The sequence below is a fragment of the Phodopus roborovskii genome, unplaced genomic scaffold (genome assembly GCF_943737965.1).
Source record: "Phodopus roborovskii unplaced genomic scaffold, PHOROB, whole genome shotgun sequence".
Lineage (NCBI taxonomy): Eukaryota > Metazoa > Chordata > Mammalia > Rodentia > Cricetidae > Phodopus > Phodopus roborovskii.
In genome coordinates, this window is record NW_026126407.1 from 6,607,907 (window position 1) to 6,624,093 (window position 16,187).

At 44.8% G+C, this 16,187-nt stretch overlaps 1 protein-coding gene across 2 annotated transcripts in view; it reads left to right on the forward strand.

Moving 5' to 3' along the window:
• Vps53 (VPS53 subunit of GARP complex) overlaps positions 1-16,187 on the forward strand; it is a 127,812-nt gene that overhangs the window by 95,266 nt on the left and 16,359 nt on the right. For both annotated transcript variants that reach the window (XR_007834245.1, XM_051179978.1), the window contains exons 16-18: positions 2,061-2,143; positions 2,585-2,663; positions 13,971-14,119. Coding sequence is in view for 1 of the 2 variants with exons in the window: in XM_051179978.1 (XP_051035935.1) it covers positions 2,061-2,143; positions 2,585-2,663; positions 13,971-14,119 (311 nt within the window). In the remaining variant the exon portion in view is untranslated. The remainder of the gene's footprint in view (positions 1-2,060; positions 2,144-2,584; positions 2,664-13,970; positions 14,120-16,187) is intronic.

Below are 16,187 nucleotides of genomic sequence, written 5' to 3' on the forward strand. Positions count from 1 at the left end.
GTATCTTAGCATTCTCCTGTTACTAAGTTGTCTTTATTATTACCACTATTTATGACTATGTAATATCCCATTAAAGGATTAGTGAATATTTAATAATAGCCTTGTTGTTGTACTTCTTTAAAGTTTTGCTTCTATAAATAATCTTACAAAACCATCTTTCTGAATATAGTATCCTAAAAGTTTTATGTTGTGTTTCTAGAACAGATTCTTAGGTATTTTAGAAGTCTGAATAAACCAGAGACCATTTTGATGACTTGTGCAGCTGTTTTGTTTTTTTTTTTTTTAATGAAAATCATTTTACTGACTGTAAAAGTGCATGGATTCTTAGCCACCTATGGGATGTCTGAATGCCACATTACTTTAGAAGAAACAGAGATTCCTGGAGAAATAACTGGTTCCAGGCTGAGCAGGCAGGGTGGCATCTCTATGCCTCGCATGCATGAAGCCCTGACTTTCATCCCTAGCTCCACTTAAACTGGGGGTGGTGGTGCACACTTGTACTGAACAAAATCTCTCCATCTTTGAGAGGTGGAAGAAAAGACTCAGAGCTTCAAGAGAGCTTTACCAGACACTTCCTGTACCGGGCACTGCCTTTGGTAATGGCACAGAGAGGCCAGGCATCTTTGTCAGGAGCCTCAGACTGATGGAAAACAGATAACAAGCAAGCAAGCCAGGGTTTCACTACCATTTTGTGGTAAGTGTGGGAGAAGAAACAGATGCCAAGAGAGGAGCTGGAAGGGCAAGAAAATGGGACATGTTCAGAAGGATGAGCAGGGGCATTTGGGGGGGGTGTGGAATGTAATAAAAACCCTTCTGAATTGAACTTTACAGATGCAGGATTGAGTTCTCTGAATGGCCCCTCACCCCTCTAGATAGCCTGGCACAAAACAGGCTTCCATCAGTAGCGGTGGAATTAAACACTGCCTAGAATCCTTGCATAACTCTGTACATTATTCACATTGTTTTATGAAAATGCATTTCTAAATGTGAAATTGCAGATTCCATTTATATATTGCCTTCTAAAAAGGTTACCCTCATTTGCACACCTTTAAGGACATTTTTGTTTTTAAGTTCTTTAATATGTGTGATTTATGTGCACCACATTCATACAGTGCCCATGGAGGCCAGAGAAGGGTGATGGTTCCCCTGAAACTAGAGTTACAGGATGTGGTGAGCCACCGTGTAGGTGCTGTGAACTGAACCATCTCTCTGGTCCTCTAAGAGCACTTCAAATTTTAGTCAGAGCTTTCATTTTCTTAGAGTGAGTGTGATTGATTTAGGAGTGCTAGATTTATCAATTCCCAGGGCATTGTAGGTCCTCCCAGATCCTGATCAATTGTATTTTCCTCCAAGGCTCAGGAGTATGTTCCTACCCTAAGCCCTAAGCTGACCAAGGTGAAGATGTATTTCTAGTTCACCACTTGAGACATCTGGCACCTTGGCAAGGTAGTGGCCATAGAAAAACTTGGCAAACATTTCTGCTGCTTGTACTGTCACTCACATTTCACGGGGCATGCAGGGAGACCATATTACTTTTCACAGAGACAACTAAAGGGAGGAGAGGTTACTGCAGTCTATGGCAATGGGAAGGAGCCCAGTTCTCCTGGCTCTGAGGGCATGAAGAGGCTCCTTGCAGGCTCATGGCCCAGAAGCAGGGCTTTCCTGTAACTTTCTAAAGCTCTCATCCAGCTTCTAACTTCTAGACTCTGACTCATAAAGGCTCCACAGCCTTCAGAAAAGCACTGCCACCAGGGACCAAATGCTCAGAGCAGGAGCCTGTGGAGAACAAGCCACAGGAGCTATTGATATGCCATTAGAAGTAAGCCCAAGGTGTAGCCAAAGGAGCTGGGCTCTAGGAAGCTGATTTGGGCCCTACCACCTGCTGTCTTGGGTTGGCTACTGCAGTCCTCATCTGTGAAGTGAGGGTGATGGGACTTCCCTCACATCCTGGTGAGAATTAAACGTGTCCCATGTTGTGCCTGGACCTGTCCCTTTGAGCCTCCGTAGAACACCTTTGGGTAGTCATTAAACTTGCTTCTTCTTCATTCCTTCTCTAACAGCTAGAAGAAAAACTCAAAGAAAAAGTTGATGTAAGTCTGACTGAACGAATTAATCTCACAGGAGAAATGGACACATTCAGCACGTACGTACCTTCCAGGTGCTTGCCCCAGGCCAGTCTTTCTTCCTCACAAGCAGTGTGTGCTTCAGTCCCTGCAGAATCTAAGTGTTGCCTGGGCATTCTCTACCAGCCATGAGAAGCAGTGCCCCATTCTTCCTCCTCTTCCTCCTCCTCATTCTGACTTAAACAGATGCTTTTGGAGGGGAACTCAAAGAGACTCTAGGGTTAGCAGTTATGGAAGTAGCCATGGAAGTTTGGGTCCTAACTGGGTAAGACACACCCAAATAAGAACCGGACATGAAGAGCCAGCTGTCCCTCCATTTTCAGTGATCAAAACCCAAAATTTCATAAAGAAATGACAAATTTAAGTTTTGCACACAGGTTGAAAACACCTATAGGGGGCTGTGCCCATCATCCCGTCCGTCACTTTTTGGAGCAGTAAGCACAACATTTGTGTCTTTACAGCGTCATCTCTAGCAGCATCCAGCTGTTGGTTCAGGATCTGGATGCAGCCTGTGATCCTGCCCTGATTGCCATGAGCAAGGTGAGGTTTTTAGGAGCTGGCCTCCTACCAGAGTGACTGTGATGCCTTCCCTTATGTGTTCTGACTTAGTGTCAGCTGAGGGGACAGAGGAGGCCTCCCAGAGTTCCTGCTATGCTCACTATACCTGGCACCTGGGGCTATCACTGGCCCTTTTGTGGGGTGGGGCTGGGGTGGGGAGAGTCTTCTGAAGGAGATGGGTTCTTGGGTCAGCATCTGGCTCCTGCTGAAACCTGTCTGTCCTCTTGTGGGGTGAGCAGCTTGGTGAGCTCTACAGCAGCGACTCCCGACGGTTGCCCAGTCTTGCCCACTGAGAGGTTCCTGCTTTTCCTGAGCTTTGGTGATTAGATCACGTGGTAGACTCTGGTTTTAATTTATCCTCAGCCCCTATGGCCCTTAGTAAAATGCTCACCATGTGCTGCTATTTGGGGTTTTATATGCCTGTCTTTTCTCCCCAAAGAATGTAAATTCCTAAGGAATATAGTGACTCTTTAATCTCAGGATGTAGAAGGCTGAGGCAAGAGGATTTCAAATTCAAGGCCTGCCTGGATTACACAGGAAGACTCTGTCTCAAAAAAGAACAGGAGTATTCCTTATGTGCCTAGACCATATTGAAGACTTCATGTTTATAGATTAAGTAGAAAGTAGGCAATTCTTTGTTGATTTTCAAGCCCAACAAGCCTTGTAGAGGAAGGGACAACAGACCATACCTGCGGCCAAATGTGGCCCACAATTTGTTCCTGTAAGTCTTAATGGAACATAGCCATGTGCCTTCTCTTATGCACCATCTATGGCTGTTTTTGTGCTGCAACTGTTAGAAATCATTGGTTATAACAGAGACCTTATAGCCTACAAAGCAAAAGCATTGACTAGCTGACCTGTCCAGCAAAGACTTGCCAACGCCTCTATCTAGTCATGGACTCTTGGAAGACTCACTTGTCTGGGGAATGTAGGCAGAATTTATGACAGAGGGTAGTGGGAAGAGCCTTGACACTGGGGTCAGACAGACCTACATTTTCTGGTTTTCCTTTTGAAAGCACCGCACAGATGAGTGAACCTGTGCAGACCCATCTCCTCTGTGTGCAATGCATCTGGCTGGCTGCCTCCCAGAGCTGTGAGAGTGGACAGCAAAGAGCGCCTGGTGGTGCCAGTCAAGTGCTCAGAAAGCCTTCGTTCTCCCTCTTGACAAGAGGAATGTCATGCCTCAGGAAGCAGACATTTGGTCTGAATTTGGCTTTCAAGTAGATTATAACTATTTAACAAAAATAGGATTAAAACCAAAACTTTGGCTTTGGGGTTTTAAGGAGTGATGAGGAAGTTATGAAGCAGCTGATGTTCCAAAGTTCCGGTTCTCTAGGCCAATCCTGTGCCTAACTGGGATCTGCAGGTTGGATCCACAGTCGCACACCGTAGACAGGAGCTGAAGGCTAGTCTTGTGAGGGTTCTTACCCTGGGGTCTAGCTATTCCCTCACTGATGAAGATTTTATGCACGTCCTGAGTATGATCCATCCCAGCTGCCATCTCCTGAACTGCCACACACCGCAGCCTGGAACACAGCTGCCAAAAGATTTTTTACACCAACCAAAGGAAGAGTGGAATCTTTTTTTTTTTTTTTCTCAGTAAAATAACACATGGAATGGGTTTAACACTCCAGGTGTTGCTTATATGAGCTGTCAGTTCATTAGGCAGACTTCCCTCAAGTTCCCCTTCCTCACCATCCATTTCTCCCCAGATGCACACCAGCAAATATCAACCATACCTCCAGAGTCTTGTGTTTATATCATAGGAAACTGTAGGTTTGGGAGCATAGCAGTTGGAAAGCCATCCTTTTTGCCTGAGTCTTCTGGAGTTTTGGCAAAATGAGACCCGTGTGATTAAAGTAAACATGGCAGTGGTCACAGACTGACTCTGTATGCACCGCTCGTTAGTGTCTGCATCCTGTTTCATGGGGTTTCTTTAAACCTTAGTGATGGTGATTCTGTCTCTGACTCCATCATTATTTGCTGCTGAAGCACAAGCCTGGGAAAGGCATAGGCATTGTCTCCAGGTGTTTTAGCCGCACGCGGAAGCGGGAGACGTGAGCAGAATGTGCAGAGCACTGTGGTGAGTGAAAGTTGGGACCATAGGACAAAAGTGGAATCCAGCAGTCAGCATTTGAGAAACCAGCGGGGGATAGGACATGGTTCAGTTCTCTCAAACGAATTTGTGACAGATGAGGAGGCTTTAAACAGGACTGCAATGGATACCAAATTTTTAAGTTAGCAAAGTCATTTTTGTCAAAATTACCAATCTCATTCACTGCTTTAGGAAGTCACGTAGTACTCTGGACTCAGGCAAGGCTGTCTTCAAGTGTATGCTGTGCTTGAAGACATAACCAATAGAATATAGATATGTTTCATAAATAGTGAGGACAGTATGGAGTGGACTTGCAATGTAGTAGAGCCAGGGCTGGTTCTGGGGTGAGGGCAGGAGGCTCCTTCATAAGGTGGATGGAGCCCAGCAACTGGTCACATTGTTGTTGGGAAGCTAAGGCAAGCTCTGAGTCCTTCTCAGTTGCCATATGAGACTTAATAAGTAATAAATAAGTTGCCATGTTTCCTGTCAGTACCTTGGATCTCTAGTCTCTGCATTTTGTATTGCTCCTGTGCAAACACCCTGCACTCCAGGTCTGAGCTGGTTCCAATGACCTAAGTGTGCTCTGCTTTCTGTTGGTTTCCATGCCCTCCCTCACTCTGACCCTTCTGCTTAGAATTCTCTTCCCATTGTGGTCTGTCCAAATAGTTCAGCCTTTTTAAGAGTGAGCCTGTTTATCTGTCCCCCTTCTAAAAGTTAAGGTATAATTCCTGTCTTAATTCGGGTTTCTGTTGCTGTGACAAAACACTGTGATCAAAAGCAACTTGGGTAATAAAGGGCTTACAACTCTCAGGTCACGCTCTGTCACTGAGGGAAGTCAGTGCGGGAACTCAAGATAGGAACCTGCAGTCAGGCTGACATAAACTAACCAGAACAAATCCCTTTAAAGTGTCCCAGTAATAGAACTAGTATACATATGAGGCCATACAGCCACTGTACCTTTCAGCCACCTCCTCACACATCCCCACCCCCACCCTGTTGCCTGACTGCCATTAGTCTACTTCCTGTCTGTGCAGATTAATAGTCTAAACACTTTACTTACAGTTATGGGTAGCTTTTCCTGCTGGAATTTCCTCACTTCACAGTGTTTTCAAGGTTCAATCTTAATGTGCCATGTATGAGCACTACACATTTCTGTTTTATGCTGTGTTTTTGTGAGTTTTGTTTGTTTGTTTTCATTTTCAGACAGGGTCTTGCTATGTAGCCCTGACTGGCCTAGAACTTACTATGGAGACCAGCCTGCTGCCTCAGTCTTCCAAGTGATGAAAGTTCCTTTAGAGCCCATAACAGCTCAGTGTTGTACTCATTCCCGTTCTGGGGACTGACTTTTCATTCTGCATAATGTCTCCTCCTATGGCTGAAGTCTAATCATCTTTTTTCTTATTTTTGTGCTCTTAGTGTCATAACAAAGATAGATTACATAAAGGCAAACCAAATACTTGGTGTTTTTCAAAAAGATTTTATACGTTCAGCTCTTACATTTACGTTTTCAATCCATTTAGAGTTAGTTCTGTGCGTGGTGTGAGATGAGGATTTATTGCATACCTCTGCAAGTAGATATCCAGCTTTCCCACCCCAAGTGATAAAAAGCCAGTTTCCCTTATTGGATGGACTTGTTGTTTTGTTGAAAATCAGAAGAGAGGCTGGAGTGGTGGCTTAGCAGTTCAGCACTTATTACTCTTGGGGAAGACCTGCATGTGGTTTCTGGAACCCTATTGGGCACCAGGCACACACACAGTACACATACATACATGGGCATTCATACACATAAAATAAGTGCATCTTTTCTTTAAAAATGAGAATAAGCTGGCTGGTGATGGCACATCCTTTAGTCCCAGCACTCGGGCGTCAGAGACAGGTGGATCTCTGAATTTGAGGACAGCCTGGTCTACAAAGCCACCAATTCCAGAACACCCAGGGCTATACAAAGAAACCTGGTGGGGGGTGGAGGGAGGTACTGAGAGAGGGAAGGGAGGGAGGGAGGAAGGGAGGGAGGGAGGGAGGAAGGAAGGAAGGAAGGATGGAAGGAAGGAAGGGTAGCGTGGGGAGCAGGGAAGGAAGCAGGTCAGCATAGATGTATGGGTTTTTGCAGATTTGGTTAAGCCTGTCCTTGTGCCAGTGCTGCCCTGTTTGGGTTCTGAACATATTGAAGTGATTTTTGCAGTCACATGCTGCGGGTCCTTAAGCTCTGTTCTTTCTTGACATTGCATTAGTTATTCTGGGTCCCTTACCGTGTCACTATTCTTATCCTGGCCAGTGCATTTATTTTTCTCCTTCAAGATATTGCACTGCCTATACTACCTCTCCATTACACAGTTCTTTTCTAAGTTCCATCTTCCTCTTAATCTTTGAGCACCTTGAGGTCTATGTCTTGTTTCTGGTAGAATGCCATGGATAGATCAGGCCTTGCTTTATAGCAGTGACCAGGACAGCAGAAACATGGTGGTGCATGTCCCTAATCCTGCAAAGGTTGAGCCAGGTGTCAGGTTCCAGGCCAGCCTGACCTATTTCATGAGACTCTCAAGGATGGATGGATGGATGGATGGATGGATGGATGGATGGATGGATGGATAATGAGTGTGCTTGACTCTGGCATATCCCTGGTCATGAGCTCACCAGGCATTTAAACTCACCTTTTAGAACCACATCCAGCTTTTCATAGGGATGACTATCCCATAAGACAAGATGCATGTTGAGCAGCTAGACCAAGTGTTCCAGTCTGCCTATGTATTCACTCCTAAAAACAAAGGAGCTGTCCTGGCTGCTTGTCATCTGTTTGGTTTTCATAGTATGCCCAAATCACATGGCTGTTGAGAGCAGTGCCATGACCAGAAATCACCAAGCTCCCTTTCCACTCATGATCAAGATGCATCTTTCTTTCTCAAAAAAAAAAAAAAAAAAAAAAAAAAGGATGAAACAAAGCCATCTCTGATTCTCAGGAAAGGGTTGTTTGGGGAGTCTTCTAGATATAAATTCCACAGATTCTTAGGAATCAGTATGTCTAATTATGGTCTTACAACTAGGATTGAGATTCAAATCTGCCTCCTTAAAAGGGTGCCCTTATTACTGTTTTTGTTTTTTGTTTTTATAAAAAAACTGATCACTGGGGTGAAAGAATCTAAGTTTCTATCCAAGGTCAAGCACACTTAGCTTTTCCTGTTAATGCTAATTTTAGAAAAAGCAAGGAAAAAATGGAATAAGTTCAATTTCCTTCTAGTCTGGCATGTAATTTCCATTAGGCTTCAGGATTTTGAACATGTAACTGATTTAGGAAACTGAATTGTTATCCCCAAAGACATTTTGGGGCAGCTAGGACAGGCCTCAGATATGCTCCCATTCTCATTAAAATGCATACTGTGTCAGCAGGACCACAGAGGACCACCACCAGAGCCCTCCAAGTTCACTTTCCACGTATGGTCAAGATGCTTCTTCCTTTCTCATGAAAAAAAATATTTTTATTTTATTATTATAAAGGCAAATCGCTCTCATTATTATTAGAAAATAGATTTATTTAGTTAGCTCACTCTGTAGCTCTGGAACTCTCTATGTGGACCAGGCTGGATCTCATAGAGATCCTCTGCCTCCTAAGTGCTGGGAATAGAGATGTGCACCACTGTATCTGGCACTTATTTTTATTTATTTTGATTGTATGTTTGTGTGTGTGAGAGAGAGAGAGTGTGTGTGTGAGTGCATTGCACATGGAACCCAGAAACACTGGCTTCCTTTGGAACTGGGGTTACACGTGGTTGTGAGCTGTCCAATCTGAGTGATGGGAACTGAATGTGTGTCCTCAGGAATGAAGAGCACTGCATGTTTCTAAACTGCTGGGCCACCTCTCAAGTTCCCCCAACCCCGATATTTAAAGGAAGACAGTAATCATCTGTAGTTACAATACAGACTTGTTCACTTTTTCTTTTTATGAGGATATGCTTATAAATAAGATAGATAGCCCAGCATAGATAGATAGATAGATAGATAGATAGATAGATAGATAGATAGATGATAGATAGATAGATAGATAACCCAACAGCTAAAGATACTTGCTGCCAAACCCAAAGACTAAAAAGTTTGATTCTTGGGTCTCATGTAGTAGAAAGTGAGAATTCCTGCAAGTTGCCCTCTGATGCAAATGCAGTGTCACACTCAAACCCTCATACATGCACAATAAACAAGTAGGTGGTGTGCACACCTTTAACCCTAGTACTTGGGAGGCAGAAGCAGGTGTGTCTTGTAAGTTCTGAGCCAGCTTGGTCTACATATCAAGTTCCAAACCATCAAGAACAGCGTCGTGAGACCCTGACTCAACTCCCCAAAAGTGCTGAAGATGTAGTTGAGTGGTAAGGTGATTGCCTAGCACATATGAGACCCTGAGTTCTAGTCCTAGAACTCACACCAAAAACCATGAAAGGCCACCCCCATCCCAGTCTGGTGTGGTGGCACCACTAGGAAAGTGTGTGCCAGCACTTGGGAGGTGGAAGCAGCAGGATCAGTAATGCACAGTTATCCTCAGCTCCATAGCTTAAGGCCAGCCTGAGTACAGGAACTATTGTCTGAAAACATAAGACAAAAAATTAAAATCCCTTCCCTGTGGATGGGCTATATGTATACATACACACCTATCTCCTTAAAGCCTTTTGTGCTCTTTTCTAGCCTAGATCATCTTGACTTCCCCCCTCCCCCACCCCCCGAGTTATCTCTGAGCACAGTTGCAACTAGTCATCAGTTCTTCCTCCCCTGCACACCCCACTTTCCCCAGTCACCAGCATGTCTGCACTCCTAGCCTGGAAGTAGATTTTACTGTGCTAAGTCCCCCAGCTACCCTCATGTTCATTGAGGATAGTCATTCAGAAGTAACATGGTTAAGTGGAAAGGTCATGGGCTTGGGGGTGGGAAGAGCCAGTATCTAAGGCTCAGACTGCCCGCTGATTGGTTAGACCTCACTAGACAGGTCACCCCTATGGTGAAGCTCATCTTCTCATTGTGAAGTGCAATAATAACATCATATGCAGTGAGTTCATGTGACAGTGTTGGTCACAGTGCTGAGAACATAGTAGGTGATCATGAATAGTTCTCCCTCTGTATTTCCTGACCAAAGCTGTGCATACAGAAGGTGCCTATAAATAATGCAAAATAATGCAGAGGTTCCGGGTGGTGGTAGCACATGCCTTTAATCCCAGCACTCAGGAGGCAGAGGCAGGTGGATCTCTGTGAGTTCCAGGCCAGCCTAGTCTATGGAGTGAGTCCAGGACAGGCTCCAGAGCTACAGGGAAACCCTAAATGAAATGAAATGATGATGATGATGATGATGATGCAGAGACTTGCAGGAGTGTGTGACCCAGACACAAGTGCCACAGCATGTGTGTGAAGTCCAGGACTTGGTGGTGCCCATGGCTCAGAAGCCCAAACCACAGCCCTAGACTGCTGCTACCAGAGTCCAAACATACGGAGCTGTGTTCCACAGCTGTCTAATTTGGGACAGGGGATTTGGGTTTTTAGTTGAGGATCAGGTTGTCAGGAGGCCTCTTTCAGAGCCTCGTGCAAAAGAGGAAAGGCAAAGTTTGCAGTGAGCTCTCTGCAGGACTGTAGTGGGCCCGCCCTGTGTGCCTATGTGAGGACCTACTAGCCTACCATGGGAAGTGTCAGCATGGACCACACACCTCGAACAGCAGAAGCAGAATGCCACAGATGGGCTGGGCTCTACAATGTCACCTCTGGTTAAACACAAGTCCTGGGCATTTCTGTCAGTACTTTCTCCGTTTTTTTTGCTTGTTCTTTCTGTCAACACTACATATGATGTACATGGTTTTTTCGAATTATTTCTTGTTATTTATATAGTACCAGATGGTATTCAATCCAGTTCACCCCACATCTAAACAGAGAGCACAGAAGGAAAAATCTCATTATAAAAGGGTAACTTTAAAATGCTCAATGCCAGAATCAAACTGAAAGTGCTGGAACTCCCCTCCCCCCCCCCCCGTGCTCATTCTAGCACAAACACCATTTGTGCCCTTTGCTGAGAGACTTGCCTGACAGCTGCATGCACCCACCAGCTCCTCCCAGGAACAGTGGGCTTACCTTGAACCAGCCCAGAAAAGTGGAGGTGCTTTTCTCTTTCTCACAAGTGTCTTGCAAGCATATTGTGTAGTACTTGGGCTTTAGATAAGCCTGCCTGTCTCAGTGGTGTCATCTGAGTTTCCTGTTCTGTAAGACTGTCAGAACTAAATGACGTCACACAACTAGTAAGTGAAATAACTCGAGGTGAAGCATCACCCATAGAGGACATCACATACACACATAGCCGTTAGGCTTCTTGTACTGCTGCCTTGTTTGTTTCTTGTTTGTCTTTGGGGACACGGTCTTGATGTGTAAACTTGGGTACCCCACTTGGAAGACAGAGGCAGATCTCTGAGTTCCAGGCCAGTCTGCCCTACATGGTAAGATCCCCCCCCCAACCCTCCAGTAAATAAACAACACCCTAAGCTCATAATCATCTGCGGTAGCTGAGGACAGGCAAGTAAAAAGCAGATGTTGTGCAACTGGGAAAGTAAAAACAAGCAGATCCTTGAGACTTGGTGGCCAACTACCCTGACTAATGGGAGACCTGTTTCAAAACAAGATAGACTCCTGAGAAACAGTACCCAGGGTTGACCTCTGCCTCACTCACACATGCACACATGCATACACACATGGAATAAGAACAATGTCAGTTTTAATTGTTTCCCAGCACTTTAAATTATTTTATTCATTGAGCTAACTAAAGTTTAAACTCATGAATGCTTGCTAATACTTCTTTCAGTTTGGCCGTACATGGCTAAAAGTTAAAGCAGATGGGATCTTTTCACATATGTGACACATGTGAACATCAGTGTGATATCCATACAGCTAACTAGCAAGAACTTGAATCAACCACGTAGCCACAATCTGCCTTGCACCAGACTTGCTTTACAACCAGTGACAGAACATGTTACCACTTCTCTTTAAGGCTGTCTTCTGTGAGTGGGGAGCTGTCATCTTTAAATCCTTGTTTATAAACGGCATTGAGATCTTGAACTATCCAGTGCTGCCAACTTGGAAGGCATTGTCATTTGTATGTTGATTGGAGGTGGGACATGAAGCTCTGCCCAGTCCCCCATGTTTGTTCCCTATGTTTGCCCTTGCCTGGGTCACTGTGTTCCAAGCCTTTAGGGAGAGGAATGTGAAGGGTGGACCTAACACCTGTCAGTTTGGGCCTCACCCTATTAGTTCACTGGGAATCAGTCAGGGTGCTCATTGTTTGGAAGGATCAGATCTTTAAAATAGGATGCAAGAAATGCCTCTCAAATAAGGTAACAGATAATGAGGAAAACATTACACATAGCTCACTGTACAGGCAACTTCTGTTGGAGCTTTAACTGTTTCTCCATTGTTTCTATTTTTTCCCCAGGTAATTTTGGTTTGGTGTTGTTTTGTTTTTTAACTTGTTGCTCTTGCAGACAACCTAGGTTCATGTCTATAGAAATGTTTTCTTGCCAGAAACATGAAGGCCTTAGGGCTGCTGACCTCCCCTCTGAATGGAGCTTAAGGGTTGTGTTTGGCTTAAGAGGGTTTGAGCAGGCAGCCCTGTAAGGCTGTGTGAGGCCAGCCCAGCAGGGCACCTCCAAGACAGGGTCAGGAATGAGTACTTGCCAGGTGACATAAGCGGAGAGCCCCCAGCCCTCCTGTGTACCCTCAAAGACAAAGTCACTACATTGTTAATTCCAGGGCACACCCTGCTTCTCCCGTGGAGCAAGCTTGAGCTCCATTTGATTTGTTTGTGGTTTTTGTTTTGTTTTGCTTTTGTTTTTATTTTATTATATTTTATTTTTGTTTGAAACAGTCTCTTTGTAGTCCTCTGGCTATCCTGGAACTCACTATGAAGACCAGGCTGATCTCCGATTCTTAGAGATCCCTCTGCCTCTGTCTTCCGGGTGCCGAGATTAAAAGTGTGTGCCACCACTGTCAGCCTCATTTTTGCTCTTTTTCTTTTCTTTCTTTTCTTTTTTTTTTTTTTTCTAGTGTGTGTGTGTATGTGTGTGTGGAGGGGGTGTCGAGACAGGGCTTCTTTGTGTAACAGTCCTGGGCTGTCCTAGAACTCATTCTGTAGACCAGGCTGGCCTTGAACTCACAACAGATCCATCTGCTTCCCAAGTGCTATGATTAAAGGCATGAGCTACTACTGCTTGGCTTATTTTTGTTGTTCTTAACCAGTCGAAGATCACATAAACCATGCTGTGAAAATGCACAGTGTATTTGTGTGTGTTGGGGGTGAAGGGGTGGTTATAGCTAGGTGTAGTGGCTCATACCTACCATCCTAGCACTCAGGACATTGAGACAGGAAGCTTGCCGTAAGTTTAAGGCCAACCTGAGCTACAGAGTTCCAGGCCAGTTTGGACTGCAATGTAAGATCCTTTCTCAAGAAACCAATAAATAACAATAATAAAATCCCAAATTCTTCACCGTTTACTTGAAAAGGGTTGTGTGTAAGTTAATTCTCTTCTAGTTTTTCCTGGGTTTCACCACATTTAGCCCAGCTGCTAAATTTCTCCAATATCTCAAGCTACAACTACCTGAAAGTAGACATCCCTCCCCTATTCTTCAGTCCCTGGTGGTAGTGTCCCTCTGTGGCAGTGATTCTCAACCTTCCTAATGCTGTGACCCTCTAATACCTCATGTTGTGATCCTTCAATGATAAAACTATTTTTGTTACTACTTTATAACTATAACTTTGGTGCTATATTGAATCATAATGTAAATATCTGATATATGACCCCTGTGAAAGGGTTGTTCAACCCCAAAGGGGTCGTGACCCACAAGTTAAGGACCACTGCTCTACAGTAGACAGAGTCTCATTCCTCTGCCTAGTGATATGTTGAGCATCCCTTACAAGGTGTTTGCTTGGGTGGGAAGGCTGCTGGAAGCCTTAGGTGGAACAGTAGAATAAAGGAACAGAGCCTACACTCTGTGCCACTGGTGAGGTGGCATCTTGCTTACACTCAAAAACAGCCTCAGTGTCACAGAACTGGTATGTCAGCAGAGGCCAGTCCCTGTGGAACCAAGTAATGACCTAATTTCTGTCCCCCACACCCCTTCCCCAGTAACAGGTATCACTGTTCCCTGTAGGAGCTCTAAAACCTGGTCCTGTCCTGTCTCTGTTTCAGATGCCATGGCAGAATGTGGAGCATGTTGGTGACCAGAGCCCTTATGTCACTTCCGTTATTCTTCACATTAAGCAGAATGTCCCCATCATCCGTGACAACCTGGCTTCCACACGAAAATACTTTACACAGTTCTGCATTAAATTTGCAAAGTAAGTCTTGAGTTGTTTCTCGATACACTTTCTGTTTTTATTTCCCAGGATAAATGAGCAGGAGATGCCCATGTACCCTCACAAGAATTGTGCCGTTCATGAACCACACTGATGGCTCTCCGGGCGTATCTCTCTGAGTTGGGAGAGATTTGTGCTGGTTCTGGTATCATACTCAGTGGAGTTATTTTACTGCTGTGTTTAACCACCCAGCATGCTCACAGTCCAGGTGTCCCTTCTTCTAGCTGGGCTCCTTCTGGAACCTCCAGGAAAACCAGTATTTTTCTGTACTCCAAAGGGCCATAGCATTGAAAGCAAACAGGCCGGCCACTTCAGGCCATGTTCATGCTTGCAGCAGCAATCAGCAGCTGCAGCAAACAGGGACAGTTTGGGGCATCTTGCTGTTCTGAATTTTGTACGTGAAACCACTCCTTGCTCGGTTTTTTTATTTTTCTGTAAGTTCATATGAACATTTTATCTCTGACTAGATTATAAACTTCTCAAAAGTTGAACCCTTAAGTTGTGTCTTTGAGCCTTTACTTCTCCTCCTCCATAGGACTTGTTATTGTAGCTGCCAGAAATCACCTACTTGTGGATATCTTTACATCCAGGCAAAGTTCTAGAAATTAGGATCAGCAAGTTGTCAAGCTCCAGTGCAGAGTGGGTGGAGCAAACACCAAGTTGCCTGCCTTCTGGTCATGTCCTTGTGTGTGGCCATTTCTGCCTTGAATTTTGAAGCAAAGTAGTTTGGTTCTTTGCCAGTCTACATCTGGCTCCAGCACTGTTTCCCAAGAGCCCAGTCAGTGATGAGGGCCAGTGTCTCCTCTGACCAATTATCAGATGCACAGTTTGGCAAGTTGCTCCAGGAAGGTCAGTGCTGTCCAAGCTACCGTATTTGGATTGTTCTCATCCAGGTCCCAACTGGTGACTCAGGCATCTGAGTTTCTCTTTCCCCCAGATCTCTCCCGATTTGTATTCAATTAGAGTCTCCTCATCTGACAAAAATAAACCCCAAGGAACAACAATGACAGAGTAGCTGTAGAGTTAACTTTAGTTTCAACCTCATCAGGAAGGCTTGGGCTGACTCCCCAGGGAGCATTTATGTTTGCAGGCCACAGATGGACCAGGAGCTGACATTCCCTTCTCTCTCTGGGTGCTCATTAATGTACACTAGCAACACTGCTGATAAATCACATGTGACATTCCCTGCAACCACTGCTACAAGTGTCTCTGTAAAAATCTACTGTGACTTAAAATCTTCATTGTGGGCACCCAGGGGTCCGATTGAGCTAAGGTTAACGTGAATAAGGAGTCCATTGCTCAGCCCATCCAAGTGTAAACCTCACATTCTCTCATCGCCTTTTAATTTTATTACTAAGTTCATTCTGAGTGATCTGGGAATAGGGTGCCCAGCCTCCACATCTGGATAAATTTAACTGAAGACCTAGAAAGTTTTGTGCTTTAACTCTTGATACCCTCCCACCCTTATAAAACCTCAGCCCAGAGCAGTAGCCACCGTTTCCATCTTGCTGGCAATGACACATTACATTGCTGGGATTTATTCTCCAAAGATGTGTGTCTGGATTATTCCATGTTTCTCCTGTTCACCCAACATGGACTAGTCAGGGCAAGGTCAAGGGCACAGCCACAACATCCTCCAGTGTGAAGTAGCTTCCATTACAACATGGACTAGTCAGGGCAAGGTCAAGGGCACAGCCACAACATCCTCCAGTGTGAAGTCGCTTCCATTACAAGCTGTATGTGCAGGTGTGATGAGTCCCAAGTTTAGCCTTACTTGTTTGGCTCAGGTTAAGTGCCAAGAACCCCTTCCAGACAGTGTCTTGTTCACACTCCCTCTGGATTAGTAGGCACTCCTGTATGTGACCTCTGGACTTTAGGTCCTCTTCCATTGCTTCCTTCCCCGCTCCACAATTGCTGGTCCATCTGGCTGCATTGCCTCCAACAGCATCCTTTCCTAATGACTTACCAGTGTCTCTCCCGGTTGAAACTGAATTTTGGATCACAGATGTCTTCTCTCACCCACTAAACTAGTACATCTTGATTCCATGAA